This window comes from Halictus rubicundus, unplaced genomic scaffold (genome assembly GCF_050948215.1).
Source record: "Halictus rubicundus isolate RS-2024b unplaced genomic scaffold, iyHalRubi1_principal scaffold0028, whole genome shotgun sequence".
Classification (NCBI taxonomy): Eukaryota; Metazoa; Arthropoda; class Insecta; order Hymenoptera; family Halictidae; genus Halictus; species Halictus rubicundus.
In genome coordinates, this window is record NW_027488569.1 from 808,620 (window position 1) to 833,817 (window position 25,198).

General features: G+C 35.1%; 1 protein-coding gene across 4 annotated transcripts in view; it reads left to right on the plus strand.

Moving 5' to 3' along the window:
* Nucleotides 1-9,074: 9,074 nt before the first annotated feature.
* LOC143363220 (KICSTOR complex protein SZT2) overlaps nucleotides 9,075-25,198 on the plus strand; it is a 281,412-nt gene continuing 265,288 nt past the window's right edge. For all 4 annotated transcript variants that reach the window (XM_076803815.1, XM_076803817.1, XM_076803816.1 and 1 more), the window contains exons 1-2: nucleotides 9,075-9,224; nucleotides 9,310-9,495. In XM_076803815.1, the coding sequence (XP_076659930.1) occupies nucleotides 9,475-9,495 (21 nt within the window). In that variant the 5' untranslated portion in view covers nucleotides 9,075-9,224; nucleotides 9,310-9,474. The remainder of the gene's footprint in view (nucleotides 9,225-9,309; nucleotides 9,496-25,198) is intronic.

The following is a 25,198-nucleotide window of genomic DNA, read 5'->3' on the forward strand; positions in this document are numbered from 1 at the left end:
GTTTGTGTTTCTTCATGAATAAGCAAAGGACTCAAGCGCGTATAATTCCATAACGCTATTTCCGAGCGCTTCAAGAACCTACAACTCGAAACTTCAAACTGTTATATCTCATCATGGAAGTATCTGACAAAAAAATGTTTCAGACAAAATTGACTTGTTTTTTCCGGTAGAATCTGAATATGTAACATTTTATAGGGGGTTCCATTTAAAATTACAAAGGTACCTCCCCTCCCCCGTTAAAGGGGAAGGAAGGCCACTTCACGTTTCTGTAGTCAGAAAGGCCCTTCAGTTCCATGCAATTTAAGACTAAGAACTTTAAAATCGATGGCATAGTTTTCGAGATATTCAGCTGTTCAGAGTTATGTGGGCCACCCTGTATATCTCGTCGGTGCCCCAACGTCGAGATACTCTCGTCAGTTGTGGAACTAAGAACGTGGAACTATCACTGATCTCAAATACCAACATCGCTAAACATGCCGCGCTCGCTACCTAAATAGAACATTTGCTCGTGAATTACGGAAGAAACGTCAGTGACATAGGCAATAAATAACGTATAATGCGTAGAATGAAAATAATTATTTTTTATTGTATAATTTCATTACACTCTTATTGCCTTCTTATTTTCCATATTGTTCACCATTGTAATCATTATTTTATAATCGATAGTTTATAGGTGAAATTAATTAATTTGGAAATTATTGCGATATTTATAAAATAATGATTATTCAATAAAATATATTCTGTAATAGTTATAGAATTAAAAAAAAGAATAAATACAATATTCAAGTAATGACAAAATTCAATCGTTCTTATTGTGATCCGTAGTAAAAAACAGAAAATTAATTTTTTTACTTATTTAACCGATAATACCACTTCTAATGCTCGACTGCATTGACTGCAATTATTCATGTAGAGGTAGTAACGAAATAAAAGTGTTAAGTAATGAAACTATGTTTCGACGGCTCTTATCCATATAATGCTATTTGGAGGCAGTATTATTGCTATTTGTACAAACGTACAGATACACAGATTCTTATATCTTGCAATGCACGTTGTTTTTTTCTCCGTCAACCGATTTCGATGAAATTTTCAGTATGTGTATCACTACCATAGATGTGCAAAACACATATTTGAAATTTTTATTGCGGATTTAAATCAAAAAGTTTTGAAAAGTGTCTGTCATTTTAAGTTTTAATTATAATTGTATTGTTTGCTATTTTTTATACCTTATAGTATTATTTCTTACAATTTTATATTTTTTATATTTTAAAGGCAATAAACTTTATGTATAATCATTAATTGTGTTGTAAGTTTTTACGCTTACAGATTTATTTAAACTCTCCGTTCGCTCACTCGTACTTCTCCGCTCGCCCGCTCGAATATCTCGAATATATCTCTTCGCTCGCCCGAGTACCTCTGCCTAAATACGTTTCTGTTACCGGTCGTTCTTGTTTGTCTCTCACTCATTCCCTCTCACTCTTTCCTCATCTGACCTATCATTCGCTCCGTTTCAGATACATTCGATCACTCATTCGTCGTTACGCACATTCTCTCTCTTTCTCTCTCACACACAGTCACTACAATTGTATTGTTAAATTTCATTTTCTGTGATTAATTGTCAATACATATACATTAGTAACCACATCTAGACTTTTGCCCGAAATTCGGCTATTTGTCCGCACTGTGCAACGCGGCGAAAACGAAGCAGTCGAACTCGAGGCGAGAAGGACTCGCCGTGTCTCTTTCTTTTCATATGCTGTCCTTTTTTGCGTCCGAAACTTCCGTCGTTCATTACACAAGTATATATCATCGGAATTTTGTCATATTTGGTACCGTTTTCCGTAGAAAAATGCCACGAGTATGTTGGTGAAAGTCCGATAGAAAAATAATTAATAATGAAAAAGTTAATTTTTTTATTTAAAGGCCTGAGCTCACGCAAGTCTTTCATCTTTTCCGAAGGCTTCGACTCTCCGCGGCTCTTTCTTTCCCATACACTGTCCTTCTTCGCGTCCGAAACTTCAATCGTTCATTACACAAGTAATTATCATCGGAATTATATCATATTTGGTTTCATTTTTATCAGAAAAATGCCACGAATATGTTGGTAAAAGTTTTATAAAAAAATAACGAAAAATAAAGAAGTTTTGTAATTTGATTAGTAGTGGTCTTCTGGTCTCACACCGATATAGCCGACAATGTGTGGCCCACTCCTGGACGACGCAATGACGGTTCTCGAGTTTCGCTGTCCGCTTCTCCGTGCAACATTATATCGGAGACGGATATTCTCTCCGTTTGAATGCCAGTGATTTTGGTGTGCCGTAGGCAGAGTTGGGCATTATTTGGATAAAAAATTATTTAAATGCCGATTCGAATAAAAGATACTCTATCTTTATTCGTTATTCGAAGGTTCGAATAAAAAAAGTATCTTCATTCGACGAGTATCGGATAAATAATTTTATTCGACGAAAAAAGATAATTTTTTTTATTCGAAGCGGATTTATTCGAACTTCGAATAATTTTTTCATCTTTTATATTTATCTTTTATTCGAAGGCTTCGAATAAAATCTTCGAATACCTTTTGCCGAGCGCTGAGCTTCAAAGACCCAGCGACGACAGACGATATACAATGTAAGCGGATGGAGAATCGCGCACGAATGAAAGTTTAAACTTTTAGATTGTTCAATATACCCTCATAAAATAGTGATGAGCGAATGGAGGAGATTTTCCTGATGAAAATGAGGTCAAATTCGAGTATAATCGAACAAGCTTCACTGATACGTAATGTTACGATAAAAATTACAATTGTAGCATGTATAGAAAATTCGAGACGGAAAAGTAAAACAAAACGCGGAACGACAAGCTTCTAGAAGTTTCGCGAAGGGAGTTTGTTGGCAATCACGCGGGGAAGCGACGCGAGGGGAGCGCTCGAAAAGTCGAATCACGCTTAACGACCGGGTGTTGATTTCACGTTCGCGGATAGCAACGAAATTATATAAATAGAGGGATCACGGAGGGACTCGGCCTATTTGCTATTCCGAGAGAGAGGACGAGGTAAGGACCACGGCCGCTCTTGGTTAGCATTAGCACCCCGGCAGGAGAGTACGGCGATAATACCTGGACGCCTGTCGGGAGAACGGGAGAGGGCGGGAGTCTGTTCCTGGTCGCTCGTTCGACATGGAGAGTACGGCGATAATACCTGGACGCCTGTCGAACGAGAGAGAACGGGTCAACTCCTGGCCGCCCAGGGCTCGGCAGGAGAGTACGGCGACAATACCTGGACGCCTGCCGAGAGGGAACGGAAGAGTGTTCCTGGCCGCTCGTCTCGACAAGGAGAGTACGGCGATAATACCTGGACGCCTTGTCGAGCGAGAGAGGACAGAGCATCTTCGGATCGGTTGCGAAAATACCACGGAACCTAGCTAGAGTATACGTGTGATGAGAGAAAGTTTGCATGATTGTGATTTATAATGCGAGCAATTGAATGAATTTATACATATACCTCACTTTCCTGTACCCCTGTTCCTAACCCAAAAATAAATTCTTTTATCCAGCATATCCTGATTAAATCCTTACTCATGGCTACACAATCTCATTAAAGACAGTCCAAATGATGTCGTGTTTGGACTCATTTTGGTCGGGATAAGCTGTACAACTAATTCGTGTCAACAATATTGTTCTGATTAAAAACATAAAAGCATAAATTGCCAATAATGCTCGATTCTCCATTTGCTTACATTGTAGGCTGTTGGTCGGTCGCTGGTCTTTGAAGTTCCGAGCTTGTTGAGTCGCGAGGTATCAGTGCGAAACAACTACCAATCCAATGGCAAAACGTCGTTATTTTTCATTATTTTTTTATGGGACTTGCGGCAAGTAATTCGTGGCATTCTTCTGATTAAAATGACACCAAACACGGTACAAATTGGACTGTATTTAGTATTTTTATCCGTAGATTTATTCGAAGGTTTCGAATAAATCTTCGGATAACTTTTGCCAGCTCGACGAATAAACGGCGACGACGCCCGACGAGGACCGACGAGCGCCGAACGTCGAAAACCAAGCGACTGCCAAACGGCATACAATGTAAACGGATGGAGGATCGAGTATTATTAGCAATTTATGCTTTTATGTTTTTAATCAGAACAATATTGTTAATACGAACGACTTTTAGAGCTTATCCCGACGAAAATGAGTCCAAACACGACGTCATTTGGACTGTCTTTAATGAAATTGTAATTGTTATCGTAACATTACGTACCAATGAAACTTGTTCGATTGCACTCGTATTTGACCACATTTTCATCAGAAAAATCCCCTCCATTCGCTCGTCACAATTTTATGAGGATATATTGAAAAATCTAGAAGTTTAAACTTTCATTCGTGCGCGATTCTCCATCCGCTTACATTGTATGTCGTTTGTCGTCGCTGGGTCTTTGAATCTCGACGCTCGGTAAAAGTAATTCGAAGATTTATTAGAAGCCTTCGAATAGAAAATACAGATAAAAGATGAAAAAATTATTCGAAGTTCGAATAAACCCACTTCGAATAAAAAAAATTATCTTTTTTCGTCGGATAAATTCACGTCGAATAAAATTATTTATTCGATACTCGTCGAATAAAGATACTTTTTTTATTCGAACCTTCGAATAAGGAAATAAAAAATTTTTTATCTTTTATTCGTTATTCGAAATTTTTATTTAGATAAATATTTTGCCCAACTCTGGTCGGAGAATGTAACATTTGATAATCGATATGGGTCCGTGATGATTCATCTTCTCAACGACGAGAATTTCCTTCGTGGTCTTCTGCACCGACGAAATACCGTCGTTGGCCTTCTGTTTCTTACTCCAGCCAAAATCTATCCTAGAGGGCGGTAGAAAACACCGCATTTTTCGAGCGACACATTCTTCCGTAAGGCTGGCAGTCTTTATATCAGAGAGGAATGAGAGTGCTCACGCCCGGGGTTTCGGCGTTCCCACTTTCGTGACATCGCCGCTTTAGCATGGCACAGAACCGGTCAGTCTTTCCTGGAACAGAACCGGTCAGTCTTTTAGCATGGCACAGAACCGGTCAGTCTTTTAGCATAAAACTGAACGCACATTATTTTTTTAACCAGGATTAGAACGTACAGCTTGTTTTATATGAAATATGTAACTAACATGTAAATCTTGTGTACAAAATCTCTAATATTAATTGTAATGATACGTATTTTATTTTTTTTCCAAGTTTGTAGTTGCAAACTTTAGTTGTAAAAAATGGAAAATCCGGAAAAATTCGAACAAATAAAGATCTCATATCGAAGTTTAAAAGCGACCAACCTGAATATTAATTTAATAATGAGCTATTGTCATCAACACTATCTTAAATTTTTTCATATATTTAGCTACTGTTATTATTAATTTAAAAAATTTTTCTTTCATGAATAAATATTTTTCCACCTCAGCACCATAAGATTTTTACTAGATGACTTAGAAAACACATTAGAACTATTTTTAAATAATTTTACTCGAAAACATTCTAGTTTACTCTTTATTTCACCGTTCTACTAATTTTTTATGGGCTGCATTGCAGCTCTGTTTAACACTCCTTTACAACTCAATACCATGGTACCATCCATATTCAAGGAAGAACAATTTTTTGCGACGACCATTGAAAAAACAAAAGTGTTTCCTTCATTTCAGTCCTTTAGTGCGTTGGTGACGTAGCGCCCAGCACACCTACCTGTGTTCTGTGTAACATCTGGAGTTTTATGGTACGCTAACAATTGCTATTGACTCGCAAGCCAGACCGTACAAGCGAATGCATCCACAACTTCCAGAGACCTGCCTCCAAAACTAATTAAAGGAAGGCTAGACATGCAGTGTGTACTATACTCCTCAAAAGAGGCGGATTCCAGTCGCTCGTGTTATAAACCTCATTCGATACTTCATCGAAAGGGTGATCTTACATATTTCTGTAACAGTTCCAAGTGCATGCACTTTGTTCATGATACCCTCTTTGTAATTATTAAATTCAATTAAATATTAAGTAAATCTTTCACGGTGCTAACGGCCCTCGCAGAGATGGGCATTATTTGGGATAAAAAATTATTTAAATGAAAATTTGAATAAAAGATACTTTATCTTTATTTGTTATTTGAAGGTTCGAATAAAAAAAAGCATCTTTATTGGACGAGTATCGGATAAATAATTTTATTCGTCGAGAATTTATCCGACGAATAAAGATAATTTTTTCTATTCGAAGCGGATTTATTCGAACTTCGAATAATTTTTTCATCTTTTATCTGTATCTTTTATTCGAAGGCTTCGAATAAATCTTGGAATAACTTTTGCCGAGCGCCGAGCTTCAAAGACCCAGCAACGACGGACGACATACAATGTAAGCGGATGGGGAATCGCGCACGTATGAAAGTTTAAACTTTTAGATTTTTCAATATATCCTCATGAAATTGTGACGAGCGAATGGAGGGGATTTTCCTGATGAAAATGAGGTCAAATTCGAGTGTAATCGAACAAGTTTCACTGATACCTAATTTTACGATAAAAAATACAATCTCATTAAAGACAGTCCAAATGATGTCGTGTTTGGACTCATTTCGATCGGAACAAGCTCTACAACTCATTCGTCTTAACAATATTGTTCTGATTAAAAACATACAAGCATAAATTGCCAGTAATGCTCGATTCCCCATCTGCTTACATTGTAGGCTTTTGGTCGGTCGCTGGTCTTTGAAGTTCCGAGCTCGCAGAGTCGCGAGATATCGGTGTGAAACAACTACCAATCCAATTGCAAAACTTCATTGTTTTTCATGATATTTTTATGGGACTTGCGCCAACTAATTCGTGGCATTCTTCTGATTAAAATGACACTAAACACGGTACAAATTGGACTGTATTTAGCATTTTTATCCGTAGATTTATTCGAAGGCTTCGATAATTTTTGCTATAACTTTTGCCAGCTCGACGAATAAACGGCGACGACGGCCGACGAGGACCGACGAGCGCCGAATGTCTAAGACCCAGCGACTGCCAAACGGCACACAATGTAAGCGGATGGAGAATCGTGCATTATTGGCAATTTATGCTTGTATGTTTTTAATCAGAACAATATTGTTAAGACGAACGAGTTGTAGAGCTTGTTCCGATCGAAATGAGTCCAAACACAACATCATTTGGACTGTGTTTAATGAGATTGTAATTCTTATCGTAACATTACATATCAGTGAAACTTGTTCGATTACACTCGAATTTGACCTCATTTTCATCAGGAAAATCCCCTCCATTCGCTCGTCACAATTTTTTGAGGATATGTTGAAAAATCTAAAAGTTTAAACTTTCATTCGTGCGCGATTCTCCATCCGCTTACATTGTATGTCGTCTGTCTTCGCTGAGTCTTTGATGCTCGGCGCTCGGCAAAAGTTATTCGAAGATTTATTGGAAGCCTTCGAATAAAAGATATAGATAAAAGATGAAAAAATTATTCGAAGTTCGAATAAATCCGCTTCGAATAAAAAAAATTATCTTTATTCGTCGGATAAATTCTCGTCGAATAAAATTATTTATCTGATACTCGTCGAATAAAGATACTTTTTTTATTCGAACCTTTGAATAACGAATAAAGATAAAGTATCTTTTATTCGAATCGTTATTTAAATAATTTTTTATCTAAATAATGCCCAACTCTGGTCACAGGTGCCTTTTGGAAGGACAGCCCACCTGTTATCTAAACATTCTTTTAAAGTCCTTTTTTTACAGTCGCAGAGGAAGAAACGCTCTGTATTTTGGATTTCAAGTAATTGTAGACACTTGTATGATTCTGTTATATATACTACTTTGATAAAATTAGAAAATAAAAATTATGTGGCGTGTGTAATGTCGTACAAAGCAGTTTCAGATGAATGATAATGTGTTCAGGAACTGTTACAGAAATATGTAAGATCACCCTGTCGATGAAGTATCGAATGCGGTTTATGACACGAGCGACTGGAATCCACCTCTTTTGAGGAGTTTAGTACACACTGCATGTCTAGCCTTCCTTTAATTAGTTTTGGAGGCAGGTCTCTGGAAGTTGTGGATGCATTCGTTTGTATGGTCTGGCTTGCGACTCAATAGGGATTGTTAGCGTACCATAAAACTCCAGATGTGACACAGAACACAGGTAGGTGTGCTGGGCGCTACGTCACCAACGCACTAAAGGACTGAAATGAAGGAAACACTTTTATTTTTTCAATGATCGTCGCAAAAAATTGTTCTTCCTTGAATATGGATGGTACCATGGTATTGGGTTGTAAAGGGGTGTTAAACAGAGCTGCAATGCAGCCCATAAAAAATTAGTAGAACGGTGAAATAAAGAGTAAACTAGAATGTTTTCGAGTAAAATTATTTAAAAATAGTTCTAATGTGTTTTTAAAGTCATCTAGTAAAAATCTTATGGTGCTGAGGTGGAAAAAATATTTATTCATGAAAGAAATTTTTTTTTAATTAATAATAACAGTAGCTATATATATGAAAAAATTTAAGATAGTGTTGATGACAATAGCTCATTATTAAATTAATATTCAGTTTGGTCGCTTTTAAACTTCGATGTGAGATCTGTATTTGTTCGAATTTTTCCGGATTTTCCATTTTTTACAACTAAAGTTTGCAACTACAAACTTGGAAAAAAAAATAAAATACGTATCATTACAATTAATATTATTCTTAATTTATATTAATTAGAGATTTTGTACACAAGATTTACATGTTAGTTACATATTTCATGTACAACAATTAAGCTGTACGTTCTAATCCTGGTTAAAAAAATAATGTGCGTTCAGTTTTATGCTAAAAGACTGACCGGTTCTGTCCCAGGAAAGACTGACCGGTTCTGTGCCATGCTAAAAGACTGACCGGTTCTGTTCCAGGAAAGACTGACCGGTTCTGTGCCATGCTAAGGCTGAGCAGATGTCAGCACTATATCGGGAACGCCGAAAACCCGGGCGTGAGCACTCTCATTCCTCTCTGTTTATATATATCTCGTCGGTGATTGGGGCCGTTACCGACCGCTCCCAGCACCCACCTGGCTCCCACTTTGAGACTCGCAGTTTAACACGGGAGCTGGCAGTCTTTCTAAATATCTCGTCGGTGGCTAAGTACTGAAATTTATGTTATGTATACACCTTTCTTTGTGTATTGCTTTGAAAGTATTCTTTTACAGAATAGAAGTCATTGCTTAAAACAAATCAGTTTGTAATTATAATTATTACTTTTCATTAAACAATATAATTTTAGATGAGATGTAATTTTAATGGTGTTATGTTTTAAAAATTTTAAGGTTACGTTGTAGTGAAGAAATAAGCAAATAATCCAACTGAAAGCAATAAGTGATAAAATGACCTTTGAACAATTCTACGCAGTAATAATACTTATAGTGTAGTAATGCCTTTTTCTCGTCGAAAATTGTGACAGTTGATATGTAAATATACACGTCAGCAATATCATGGCTTGTGCAAAAGATGAGGTAATAAAACATTTGTTTATTAAACCGTTGTATTCGTTTATCCATCTAGAACAATAAATATATTATACTTTCTTTTATAATTTATAAGTAATAATGCTTTTTTATATCTTTCTCATAACTATGAGTAAATTTAAAGTTTGTGAAAATGTTAGATATTCATAATAACTATTTATAAATGGGCTCAGAAACTAATAAGTGTACATAAGTCCAATTTTCTGCGAAAATAATAGTTCGAGAAATTCTTTATAATCAACATTTTCAGTTGCTATCAATATTTTTGAACGTAAACAATTCACTATAGAGGTTATACATACATATGTTGACCACTGAGCAGCTGAACAAATTTATTCGAGGGATAATCAGTGCAATTTACCTTTTTGTTTTTTTGATTGTTTAAGAAACAATGATATGCTGTATTTATAACGTAATAAGTAATTGGCATAATTATATGTTGTTTCACATACAAGGCGAGTAAAATAAATGAAAGTACATCATTTCTACCATTGGAAAATGGACCTTTTTCTGATAGTGATTCGAAATATTTATCTGATAAAGAACAAAATTCATTTGAATATAATAATGGTGAGCAAAATATAATCTGTGTTATAATCTTATGCGTACAATGGCGGCCATATAATTACACACAGGTAGTATTTTAATTTACAAACTATCTGTATTCTTTTAGAAAGTTCATAAAAGTATAGGAATCATATTTTTATAAAATGTGAACTTTCTTTTATGTAATACGAAAAACGATTTTGCTTATTTGAATGATTTAACAAATTTTTAAATATTATACTTTGAACAGTCATTTTTGGAGCGGTCAACTACTTACGTGCAAGTGAGTAATTTGTATATTTTCATATTCATATAGTAGCCAGATCTTTCTGTCTTATCACAGCTGCATATCTCCGTGGCATAGAATCAATCAATCTGATACTGTTTTGATAGACCCAGTCATTTCTAATGCATCTCTCTGCATATGGTAGCAATACCTCTTGTACTATATTTAAATAAACATAACGTTCCATGATTTCCTATATTTGATGGATAGGGCCCATACTATTTATGGACATCACACCCCAAAAAAGTACTGATCCACCACCTCCTTTGACTGCTGATTTTGTACAATTTTTTGGTATTCCTCATCAATGCAACGCCTAACATAAGTTTTGCCATCGGATCAGAGTCTCTTAAATTTTTACTCATCTGTAGAAATTACCTTAGGCTGCTCTCGTGTCCAATTGATGTGATCTTTTGCAAAAGCAATTCTTGCACAACAATTTTTCTCTGAAATAAAAGGCTTCTTTCTTGCAATCCTTCCTTTTAATCCAAATTCATTTAACCGACAGCGAACTGTTTTCACACTAATATTTTTGTCGAGGTTTGGTATTATTTCTTTATCAATGTCAATGGCTGTCTTAAAATCTTTCGCTTCAGATAAGCGATGAATAATGCGATCAGTTCTAGCATTTGTTATTCGTGTTCTATTTTTATGAGGAATATTATTTATAGTTCCATAATACTTAATATGTCGGATTGCTTGACAGCAAGCCATTCCACAGATATTCCTAGTTCTTTAGATATCTTTCGGAATGTTTTTCCAACTTTACAAGGCATTTCTACTTCATGTCGTTCATCTGGTGTCATTTTATAAAATTCTAATTATCTCAACTGTTCAACAGACACAGAAAAAAGTTGTTTACACCGCTGATATTCAAACCTACAGAGAGAATCAACTGAAACATTATGTACACTTTATAAACAAAGGTACAAACTTTATAAAAACATAGTTTAGACATTTTTGCAAGCTTTCCAGGAGGCTATAAGTAATTTGGAATGTAAAATATGATTTGTATGTAAGTAAATGGCCGCCACTGTATGTTTATTAATATGTATTTCAATGATAATGTAGAAACTTACGTCATGATAGTTTAGTTTTTGTTGTTTGTTTCACCAATAGCTATTTAGTTTTATTTTCTTTTGAACTTAAGGTTTTTTGTATGGTATCTGCTAATGAATATATTCCTCTAAATTTTTATATACATTGATATACTACTAATCTAGACCTAATTATCTCAGTTTTCATGCTCACGGACTTGTACTGATTGGTTTCTGAACTCTCTAAGTGTTTATTGTTGTAAAGTAAATAGACTTAACATTAGAACACAATTTAATTTTAACTTTGTTGTGCTATAACTTCATCGGTGATACAAAGGAAACATATTTGATAATATACATAAGCATAAGTATAAGCCAAATATAATAATGGGTCTAGTTAACACTACCCCAAATATAATTTCAGGAGACAAATTGAAGAGTTCAGGGCAACAAACTTCGATGCAACAAACGATCACATCATGAGACGTTTGTATGACTGTATGTTGCCCCGAACGAGTGAAAACTAAGTGAGCAGTCATATTTAAATTGAGTTGACCGTTTGTTGCCCCGAATGTTTACAGTTGCTCTGACTGTTTGTTGCTCTGTAAGATTAGAAAATCTAAGTGGGCAGTCATGTCTAAATCGAGCTGACCGTTTATTGCCCTGAGCTCCTCAATTGTATTTAGGTATTTTGAATTAGGTAATTTAAATTCCTTTAGGATGCTGTTGAGCAATATCGGGATTTAATAAAACTGCTAAAAATGATTTATATTTTTATCACTTTTAAATAAAAAAAGAACAAAATTGCAAAACTATTACAAAACTTAAATCTGAAGATCATAAAGAATTCATATAGGTGAAAGGACAGCCTTAAAATATCCTACTCTTTAGGAAGTATTGATATTATACAAAGAGCAATTGGTTGACAATTTATGTAGATCAGGCCTGCTCAACAATAGCTCGTGGTACAGATGTGGCTGCTTCTCCTCTTCGCCTGTTTGGCGAATTAGTCCCCACCATCTCCACTCCAACTTTTCCTTCTACATAAATATGTAGTAGTAGTATGTAGTAGTGGTGAGTAGCCTGCCGATGCAGCAGTGTGGGCCTTGTGCCGAAGGAAAAGTCAGAGAGGACATGGTGGGGACTGATTCATCAAGCAGGCGAACAGGAGAAGCAGCCACATCTGTTTCAGAAGCCATCGTTCAACAGGCCTGATATAGATGAAATACCTTTACAAGAGTAAATAATAATTATATTATTTACTAGTACTCATTAAAGTACTATAAATTTTATAGTGTTTTAAACATTATAAGTAAAATCATTGTTTGCATTTACATTTTGCATAGTAGAGTAGTATAGGATACACAAATGTCTCTTATTATTAACATTATAGTGATACGTAATAATAGTGTAGACTTCATACTTATTGTTAGTAAATGCGTATACATATTTTAAATCATTAAGATAGTCTTCTTTCTGAGAGCATACGTATATGTTTTTCAAATAAATTCAATTATATCTAACAAGGGAAGAATCCCAACTGTTCAACATCGATTTCAACATCGATCGTAACATACAGATATCGTACTTTTGTACGATAATAGTATACAAACCTTTAATGATGTATAATGTATGTGAAATATTAGTCGCTTGGTTACTTGGTAAATTTTAAAGATATAAACATAATGGAATGTTTCATATTTCTTAATGTTCAATTATGGATATAAGCCATAAACTTTTGTTAAAGGAGGAATGGAAATGGTGGTATATATCTTGCAACGACACTGTGCAAGTCACCAAGAAGTCTAGTTTTCAATTCACCAAAGAGGAGTTTAGGGTTCGATTCCTGTCGAATAAGCATTTTTTGGCAATTCCAATGTGTGAACATAACAAATAATAATTAATAACTAATAGTTATAAAAATACTTCTCACTTTTTTAGATAATGATTTGAAATTATAAATTATTTTTTATATTATAGTATATAATTCTCTACCCATTAAATGGCATTCTACAATTTCATTCAGATTTCATCAAAACATTGTATAATACATATTACAGTGAATTCGGGATTTATGTCGTCGAGATTTCTGAGTTAGCCGTCGTAGAATTATCCCCACTACCGATATACAGTGGATATACAGTGAATTCTCGATATAAGTCCCTATGAGCCTAACGTTTAAAGGTTCCTGAACTATCCAGACCACCGCGGGGGATACCCCGTGAGGGGCCGAAGCTCGAGAGCCGTCGTCGCCAAGAAGTGCCATGTAACACGGTCAGGTATATCGGTGTGAGACCAGAAGACTACTACTAATCCAGTAACAAAATTTCTTTATTTTTCATTATTTTTTATGGGACTTTCATCAACATATTCGTGGCATTTTTCTAATGAAAATGATACCAAATTTGATATAATTCCGATGATATTTACTTGTGTAATGAACGATTAAATTTTCGGACGCAAAAAAGAACAGCGTATGGGAAAGAAAGAGACACGGAGAGTCGAAGCGTTCGGGAGAGTTGACAGACTGGCATGAGCTCAAGCCTTTAAAACCTTTTGCGGTCGTATGTCTCCTCTCAGCCACTAAAGCTGTTTACTTCTTATCTTATATCATATCTTATATATATATATTAAGTCAACAAGCTTTGGAGATACATAGAATTCAAAATAATATTTTACAAATTGTGTTTAGTGAAATTAGTGAAATTGAAAGTAGCGATGACGAATTTTATTTTGACTTTTTGAATGCTGACTTCGACATAGACAGTGATAACGATTATTTTGAAAATATTTATACTAGTGATTCTGATAGTGACATAGTTCCAGTGAAGCGACGAGTGATGCAATTGGAAATTTCCAGCGATAGTGAAGTAGAAGAAAATGATGAAAATGATGAAAATGAGAATAGTGGTATAAATGATTTTACTGTTTCGAGATATGTTACGCACAGAGACCAGACTCAATTAAAAACTAATTTTTCAACAGGATCTAAGATTGTTGGACCTAATGTACCTGTTCATTGCACGGAATCTATCGATTTTTTCAGACTCTTTTTCACAGATACACTGCTTGAAACAATTGTACTAGAAAGAAATAAATATGCCAAAAATAAAATAGAGCAGCAGAGCTTATCTGAACGAACAACTTGGAATAACTGGGTGTAATCCTTAACATGGCTACTATACCGGTTCCTAATATGAAAAGTTATTGGACTAAGGAGCATGTTGGAAACATACCATTTTTTAGAGATATATTTCGAAAGGAAAGATTTCTTCAAATATTTTAGACGTTACATTTGAATGAAAATGTTTCTGGAAATCCAAATATAACGATGAGAATCCAGAAAGTGAGCAATTTTATTGATTATATTGATGGTAAATTCCAAGACCATTTTACACAGGATAGAGAAATATCAATCGATGAATCTATTGTTAAATTTAAGGGCAAAATTAGTTTCTTAACTTACAATCCAAATAAGCCCACCAAATGGGGAATCCATATTTGTGTTATCAGACTCACGTACAGGATACATATATGCTGTGCTTCCCTACTATGGGAGCGTTAGTACAGGATGTCTAATACGTCTAGACCTCCCAGTAAGTTCAAGGATTGTTTTACAACTATACCAAAAGTTATTGACCGCAAATCGTAAGGCAAAGGGACATCATATCTTTACAGATAGATATTTTACACGAATACCATTAGCGCAGGAGCTTCTAAAACTAAGGTGCTATTTAACTGGTACCATTCAAACAAACAGAAAATATATTCCAGATGTGATTAAAAAACCAGCTGTAACAAAAAATAATAATGTTGCTGCCTATTGATCAGGTGATATTTTATTATTAGCATGAAAGGATTAGAGAATTGTTACCATATTAAGCAGCTACGATACTTTGGGTATAAAAACTATACAAAGAATATTAAAAGGAGGTAGCACCGTCAACATTAGCAAGCCAAAAGTTATTATAAATTACAATTATATGGGAGGTGTGGGTAAGGCTGACCAATATGCAAGTTCATATTGTTTTATGAGAAAATCATGTAAATGGTGGAGAAAAATTTTTTGTAGGGATTAGAGGTATGCGCAATCAATAGCTACATCTTATATAAGGTGTCAGTTAGAAGAGAAAACAAGATACCTATGTCACATTTTATGTTCGCCCGAAAATTGGTGGAACAACTTGTAGGTGATTTTCGTGATGGAGTATCTTCAAAATCAGGAAGACCATCGTCCTCGGATAAAGAGGAAAGGCTTAATGGCGAACTACATATCTTGTGGCACTATAAAGATGTAAAGAGATTGTTTTGTATGTTCAAACAGAAAAATTAAGGGCGGAAGACGCCAAACTAATTATTTCTGCGACACATGTTCTCGAAAACCAGGGCTTCATATTCGAGACTGCTTTGAAAGATACTACACGATGAAGAACTATAAAATATAATTCTTACATAAAATTAAAAAATATTATTGTGTTACATATATCTAAAGTTTAAAAAAGAAGTAATAAAGTTTGTTTTTCCTTCATAATCTTGCATATTATGTATTACTGTTCGTTCAACGAAAATTAATTCCGACCAGCATGACACCTACGTATAAACTTACATAATACGACCGCAAAGGGTTAAATCAAAACTTGAACTTTTTTATTATTAATTATTTTTTTATGAGTCTTTCACCAGTATATTTGTCGCATTATTCTGATTAAAATGATACCAAACGCGATATAATACGGATCATATTTACACTAATTTTCCGTTAATGTAATTGTAATGGGAAGACTTTCATCGTTCATTACACAAGCAAATATCATAGCAATTATATCATCATTAGAAAAATTCTACGAACATGTTGGTTAAAGTCTCATAAAAATAATGCAAATTAAAGAAGTTTTGCAATTGGATTAATAGTGGACTTCTGGTCTCACACCGATATATCCGACTGTGTTATGTTACACTCCTCGGTGGCGACGGCTCTCGAGCTTCGCTATCCTTTTCCACGTGCAACATTGTATGAGAGAAAGATATTTTTTCAGCCTTCTTTACCCTATGTGTCTATATTAGGGTGGACCTTATTTTTCGACCATCTGATTTTTTTTATGCGACCCCCTAGATCTGTTCCAGATAAAAAAAAAATAAGTTCTGCAAAAGAAGAACTCAATTGGACAACAGGAAAGGGTGTCGCAATCGGTTTGAAGTTTGAAAATTTCAGTAATTTCCCTTTAATTTTACATGCAACTCAAATTTTATGTTTTAATGATAAGAGTTACTGTTATAACATAAAAACATCATCTTTTGGTTGTATAATAAGAAATTTTACTTGAAAGTTTCAACAATATTGTCAATATTTTGGTTTATTACATTATGGAGTAGAGCTATGAGCGCGCCAAACGGTCGCCAACAGGCCCGAATATTCAACTTTTTAAAAAATTTCAAAATAGTTGTCCTGAAATTAATAAAAATAATTACATCCCGGGAACGCACGACGATTACGTTCTGAAACATATTAATGATATACAAAAAAAAATCGAAATTTTTAAAAATTACACAAAAATGAGTCACCCAAGAGATGACTACAAAGAACTTTTAGAATTAGCAATAATTTTTCTTGGGGGGATTCCTTTGGGTGGCATTTCATTCAAAATGCCTGGCGCACTTCACCATGCGAGGTGGATGGCTAAAATAATATACACTTTAAAAATATTTATTTTTCGAAACGAATTTGCTCTCAACCAGGAAGAGTATAGTAGCATTAGAGATACATGTGTATTTCTAATTAACATTTATATTGAGCCGTGGATTTTAACCCCAATGGCTGCTATGGCGCCACGTGTAGATCTAGAATTCATCAAAAATATAATTCATTACAAAAATGTTAACGAAGAAATAAGCGATGTGGCATTAAAAAAAATTGTGAACCATTTATGGTACTTGTCACCGGAGAATGCGGCGCTATTTGATAAAAAAGTTTCAGTAGAAACAAAAAGATCGATGGTGCAAGCACTACAAAATGTAAACAATAATAATAATTATAAGAGATACATGACAACGACTATAGAAATTAAAAATCTTGCGAATTTGGAAATACAACATTTCGTATCATCTGAATCAAATAATTTTTTCAAACGGTTCAATATAAATTCAGATTTTCTTTTAATTGATCCAGCACTATGGGAAACTAATAATAATTATACCGAAGCGATAGGTATTATAACAAAATTAGAAGTTGTGAATGACGTTGCAGAAAGAGCAGTAAAATTAATGAAAGATTATAATTTAACGTTATGCAAAAACGAAGAAGAAAAACAATTCATATCACAAATTGTAACCGATTATAGGGAAAAATACCCAAAAATTGATAAAACAACATTAAGTACAGATTTTTAAAAATTATTTATACTCTTATTATTATCCACTTTTCCTTATATTAATGTGAGATCAAATTTTATATTTAAAAAATAAATATTAAAAATTTTGCTTAAACAAATTCATTAAACAATTTAATTTTTGCTTTGATATAATAAGAATATTACATTAAAATAGTGTTTAATGACCAGTGGGATTGAAAAAATGTGTACTTTTTCATTTTTCGCAAAATTAAAATTTTTTGCATAAACAAACTCGTTGCGACACGTCTTCCCTTTGTCCGATCGACTTGAAATTTGGAGGGAATTAGTTTTTTACCGGGTAGAACAGATTGCAAGGGTCGCATCAAATGAATTTAAAAAAAAATTTTGCACAAGAGCAACTAAGGTCCACCCTAGTCTATATGTCCCGGGGTTGGAACATTCAACGAGTAGGGTCATTTACGTTTCCAGCGTGCACTGTGTACAGTGTACAGGATATTCATCGTCGAGAATTCTGAATTAAGCCCAATTTATACTACCGTCACAGACACGTAACATGTCCGACACGGTACTGTTCCGACACAGATAGTAGTATAAACAATATCCGTCAAGGCACCGACAGTCGACCGAAATTTACCATCGAGGCACTGACACACAGTGGGTTGAAACGTGAAAAACGCGGACAACTATTTTTGCAGTCACTTTTGAGTTGAAATTAATATAAACATGTGATTTTATAGATTTTGATGTGCAGAATTTGAATTAATAATCAGAGTTGACCTGATTTGAAACGTATGAAAGTTATAACATTAAATTTGTTTTTGAAAGCGTTAATTATAAATTTAACGAGACTTATTATTAAATATGTCATTTTATAATTTATATGTTATACTTATATACTATATTAATATATAATCTCTATAGTTTGCTTGATTTTTAATCTCGAGTTTAAAAATTGTGACCTGATTCCTACATTCTTAGGGAGTCTTATTTCAAAGAGAGAACTGACATCTAATGTTGCGGATAGAATTGTGGTTGTAATTCCTTGTAAAAAAATAGCTTTAACCCTTTCGTTACGGCAGTCCGCTCCGCCGGAGTGACGCCACTGAACGGGGCACAGCACACTGCGGACAAATCGCCTGTTTTCGGCACTTCTCGTAGTTCGGTTATTAATGCATATATAGAGGAAATTTTTTACAGACAATTATATTTACCAACATAGTTTATAAATTTAACAAAAAAAAAATTTATTATTAAAAATTAACAAATTTATTTTTAAAAACTAACAAATTTATTTTTAAAAACTAACAAGTTTAGAACAAAATTAATAATAAATGAACCATATGTAAAATTAACAATAATAAACTTAAACAAATTATAATACTAGTGAATAAAATGAATAAACTCAACAAAATGCTATCCGAGCATGCTGCTGCTGCTTCGCTATCCGAGTCATTCTCAGTACTTTGATTGCGACTCAAAATCATTGACTCTCGTGATCTTGCACATTTCGATCTATCCCTACATTCTTATTACTTTTTCAATAGTTATAAAACATATATTAAAAACAAATTAAAAATACATAAAAATGTTTGATATATAATTATTGCAAAATTGGTTTATGCATAAAAATGGTTATTATATGATTATTATTAACAATTTCCATCCTAATACGCATGTTTTGCAAAAGAAATGTATTTCATATCTGTTGGAATGTTCAAATTATGCGCCATTCCAGAAAATTCGTGGACCTTCTTTCGTTCTAGTTTCTTTTGTTTTTGACCGCTGTATTCAGAGAGTGTGTGTCTTTTTCGTTTGTCTCTTGTACGACGCGCGCGTATTTATTTTTCTTTATATGTATCCAATATGTAAAACTAACATTATTCAAAATAAAACTAACAGGTTATGGGCCCAGGAGACCCTGAAGACTCAAAGTCAGGTAGTACATATGAGTAATTAAATGTGCGAATAGTGACCGAAAAAAAAAAAAAGTAAGGTTATCCTACGTGCCACGTGTTCGACAAAAAGAATCGAAAATGAATATTGCTAAGGTAGACCAAGTTCAGAAATTAAATTCTGCAAATTACGATACATGGAAAATCCAAATGAAGAGCATACTTCGCTACAATGGATTATGGGGGTACGTAGATGGAAGCGTTACAAAACCTGCAGAGAACTACCAGGCATGGACTATAAACGATGAGAAAGCTCTGGATTCGATTATCCTCAGCGTACAACCTGACCAATACAACTATGTCAAAAGGGCAGAAACCTCTGCAGATGCATGGCAAGTATTGAAAGAAAAACATGAATCTAAAAGCCCAATGAGGCAATGCGTTTTGTTTAAGCAGTTGTACCGTCTAAAGAAAGCTTCAAATCAAAGCATGACACAGTTCATAAATGAATTTATGAACATAGCGGAACAACTAGAGGAATGTGAGCTAAAATTGCCAGAAAATCTATTATCTATTTGGTTGTTGAATTCATTGCCTCATGAATATGAAACTTTGTGTATAGCAATTGAATCAAGAGAGCAAATGCCACCCTTAGAAGAATTAAGAAACAAGATACTCGAAGAGGAGTCAAGACGAGCTGAGAATACAAGGGAACACGAAGGAGGCGCAGAAGAAGCACTACTGTCGAGTAGAGGTAATTCATATAAGAAAGGTACACACAAAAGCACTACACACAATGAACAAGGAAAGAAGTTTGAAGTTAAGTGTTTTACATGTGGTAAAGTAGGACACATTGCTAGAAATTGCAGATCAAAAGCAAAATTAGGAAATAAGAGAATGACACAGGATGCATTTACAGCCACTGCTTTCAGCACTACCACACGAAGAGCAGGAGTTTGGTGCTTGGATAGCGGAGCAAGTACACATATGTGCTACGATGAAAAGAAGTTCCACAATCTGGACAACAATGAGAAAACGAGAATTTATACAGCAGCAGAAGATAGCATTAATTCGCAGGGACAGGGAGAAATAAACATAAATATAAAAACTCCCAAAGAAACAAAAAGTATCAAATTACAGCAAGCAATGTATGTTCCAGAATTTAAAAGCAACTTATTATCTGTGTCGAGTATTACAAGCAATGGATATTCTGTGGTGTTTTATGAAAATCATGCACTCGTGAGACGCAAAGATGGATCAACAGTAATGAAAGCAACGATGGAAGATGGCTTGTATGTGATAAAAGAACAGCAAGTGCAATCGGCTATGATCTCTCAACAGTGCAATAAGAATCTAATGAAATGGCATCAAAGAATGGGCCACTTGAATTTCGAGGATTTAAGAAAACTTAAAAAGAAAGAAATTGTAGATGGACTGAGAGACGAATTGTGTTTGAAAAATGAAAACCCAGTATGTGAAGTATGCATGAAGGCAAAAATTCATCAGCAACCTTTCAGGCAATCAACAAGAAGAGAAAACGACGTCTTAGATTTAATACATACCGATATTTGTGGGCCATTTAAAACCTGTTCGCTAGGGGGAGCGAAATACTTTGCAACCTTTATTGACGACAAAAGTAGATACATTGAGGTAGCAATTTTGAAGAAAAAGTCTGACATCTTCGAAGCATTTAAAGAGTATAAAGCTCGCGTTGAAAAGCAGACAGGGCGTCAAATAAAGAAGATTCGAAGTGACAATGCCAAAGAATACCTATCTCGCAATTTCAATGAGTTTTTAAAACAAGAAGGTATTCAAAGAGAGTTGAGTGTGGAATACACACCGCAACAAAACGGCGTGGCTGAGCGCGCAAATCAGACGCTAGTAGAAATGGCGCGTTGTATGTTGTTGCAATCTAATTTACCATACGAGTTGTGGGCTGAGGCGGTGTGCGCAGCCGCATACATTAGGAATAGATGCCCAACCAAGGCGTTAAACGATGCAACTCCTATTGAAATATGGACCAAAAGGAAGCCATACGTAGGATATTTTAGAACATTCGGAAGCCGAACTATTGCACTCAATAAAAATAACAGAGGAAACAAGTTCGCAGCAAGAGGAGAAGAATACATTTTAGTCGGATATTCTCAGGAAGCAAAAGCTTATAGATTATGGAAAAAGGGAACAAACCAAGTAGTGAAACGAAGAGATGTACGTTTCATAGAAGAAATTCCAGAATCAACGAACTTCGAAAAGGAGAAGCAACCAGAATCTGAACTGGAACATTTGACCTACGATATGATTGAGAATTCGAAAGAGCCCATGTATGAGGACCTGGACAAGGAAGAAGAGCAGCATGAAATGATAAATGAAGACAACTATAAAGATGATCCTGAAGATTCTCAAGAAGAAGAGGAAGAAACAGCAAGAGAAGAACAGGAAATTAATCAAATGTTGGAACCTACCCCACGAAACAGAGGTTGCGGACGACCGAAATTGGAAAGAACCGGACGGCGTGGTAGACCGCGAAAATTGTATCATAGCGCTAATGTTGCAAAATGTCACGAATGCAAAGTACCGAAAACGGTTGAGGAGGCGATGCGCTCGTCAGAAAAATCATTCTGACTAGAAGCTATGGAGTCTGAGTTCAACACTCTAAAGGGCAACAATACCTGGAGTTTGGTAAGTAGACCGTCGAATAAAAAGGTTATAAAGAATAAATGGGTTTACAGGATAAAGCGAAACCAGGATGGAAGTATTCAAAAATTTAAAGCCAGGTTAGTTGCACGCGGAGACCAACAAATACCAGGACAGGATTATGACGAGACGTTTGCGCCTGTAGCAAGATTTGAGATGTTGAGAGCACTTTTGGCTATAAGTGTTGAAAATGAAATGTTTGTCCATCATATGGATGTCGTTTCGGCCTATACGCAGGCTGAGTTGTCCGATGAGATATACATGGAACAGCCAATATTATTTGTAAGGAAAGGACAAGAAGATAAAGTATGTAAGTTACAGAAATCATTGTATGGATTAAAACAGGCAGGTCGCGAATGGTATAGTAAATTAAATAAGTATATGATAAGTATTAACTTTATTAAGTCCGAAATAAATCCGTGTGTATACGTTGATAACTCAAATGGAAGTGATGTTATAATAATAATCTACGTAGACGACTTGCTAATAGCCTCTGCTGATTTTAAGAAGTTAAAAGTTGTAAAAGACTTACTAAAGAAGCAATTCGCCATGAATGATTTAGGGCCAGTATCAAATATCTTAGGCATTCGCGTTGAAAGACAAGGTCAAAAGGGTAAGATAAAGTTAAATCAAAGTTTGTATATAGAAGATTTACTTGAGCGATTTAATATGAAAAATTGTAAAACTGCGAATACACCTCTAGAAGCTAATGTGAACCAACAGGTAAAAGATTTGAAACCACCAACAGATTCGGAAATCGACGAAATGAAAGAAAAACCATATCGGCAATTAGTGGGAAGCTTATTGTATTTAGCAAATACAACTAGACCAGATATAATGTTTGCGGTAAATTTTCTATGTCGTTTTTGCGAAAACTCAAGAATTATACACTGGAAAATGGCAAAGCACGTATTAAGATATCTGCGAGGGACATGTGATTATAGTATTAAGTACGAAAAGACAAATAAGTTATTACAAGCGTATGTAGATTCTGATTGGGGTGGAAATCTTGAGGATAGACATTCGAGTTCCGGATTTGTGACGTTTTTGGGTGGAGCACCGATAAGCTGGGCGACGAAAAAGCAAAAATGTGTCGCGCTTTCCACCATGGAATCGGAATACATAGCCCTCTCGGAAGTAACGAAAGAGATTGTATACTTGCGAGAGTTATTGAAGCATATGAAGCAGTCCAAATTTGTTTCCAAAGAGACACAAGTATATTGCGACAATCAAAGTGCAATCGCGTTGTGTACGAATAATATATATCATGCTAGAAGTAAACACATCGACATACGATTTCATTTTTCTAGAGAGGCCCAGGAACAAGGGCATATTAAGGTTGAATATAAACCTACGAATGACATGGCAGCTGATATACTGACGAAATCACTGCCAAAACTGAAACATGTAAAATGCGTTGAATTGTTGAAACTATGTAATTGAGAGCTTAAAGCTTATTTGTAAGACATGTACCTTGCGAATAGAATTATTCTGCGTCGGCCCACGAATTAGGGGGAGTGTTGGAATGTTCAAATTATGCGCCATTCCAGAAAATTCGTGGACCTTCTTTCGTTCTAGTTTCTTTTGTTTTTGACCGCTGTATTCAGAGAGTGTGTGTCTTTTTCGTTTGTCTCTTGTACGACGCGCGCGTATTTATTTTTCTTTATATGTATCCAATATGTAAAACTAACATTATTCAAAATAAAACTAACAATATCGTGATATACACGAATATTGAACTTTCCCGGTAAATTCGCCACTGTAACTGTGGCGAACAAATGGCAAAATTTTTTACAACCATTTACAAATGTATACTTATTGTTCATTATTCACAGAAAATGAAATTTAACAATACAACTAATAAATTTAAAAAGAAAATAACAAATTTTCCACGATAGATCCTAAAGGAAAGGTATGGACACTTCTTAAAAAGTTTATAAAATTGAGAGTCGCAAAAAGTGGCAGACGAAACTATGAAATTCTTAAACTACAATAAGTAATGTATCCGAATATGCATGAATCTCAGGATATATTTTGCCGTTTTTGTTTTATGTTAATTTGAAGTTTTATATGCAATTAAGAAATAAAACCAGAGTTGGAAATTTGTAAAAAAAATCTACTTTATTAAATGTAAAAAGAATGCATATACCTTGGTAAGCACTTTTCATTATATAGAATTGTGATTGCAGTACTCATTTACAGTTAATGTAATATTTTTCAATTTTGGCACTCTAGAGAATGCGGCCATGGCAAAATTGTTTACAAATGAAGGAACTGTGCCTTCAAATGTTTTTAATGTTCTAAATCAGGGTAAATGACTAAGTCGTTTATTTTATTAAACAGTGATGTCGCGACAGCGTCCGGGGTAGTTCAACTAGCGCGATTGTAACTACAACTGAACTACTACTCTAACTGCAATTGATATTTTCAAAAACGCTTGTCGACTGATTGGTGGAAGTCCTTTCGCGGAGCTTCCACCAATCAGTGAATTTTGCATAACACGCCCACGTTCCACGCCCCTCGTGCGTGAGAAGGGTGAGCGCGTCGTTTCGTTAAAATCGAATGTTGGTGATGCAGCGGGGTGTCTTCCGGGCCCAGTGCTAAGTCGGTACGTGACTGCTGGCTTACGTCAACGGGCCCAGCTTTCCCGGTCGATAGAAAGGAGGCATGCGTCGCTAGGACACTCTAAGCTGGAGACCCTTCGACTACCCAAAATTTATGGCGTCCACTTGCGCTATTGAGTTCGTCGCTAGGAACTACAAGGACACATCTGTCCGCTAAGTGGCCAAAATCGTTAAAGACGTTTTCTCACAAATAGTGTCTTATGCTGTGCAAACCATAAATCTTTCTTGGTACTGGTGCGCTGAAGATTTCTCTTCCGGCGCC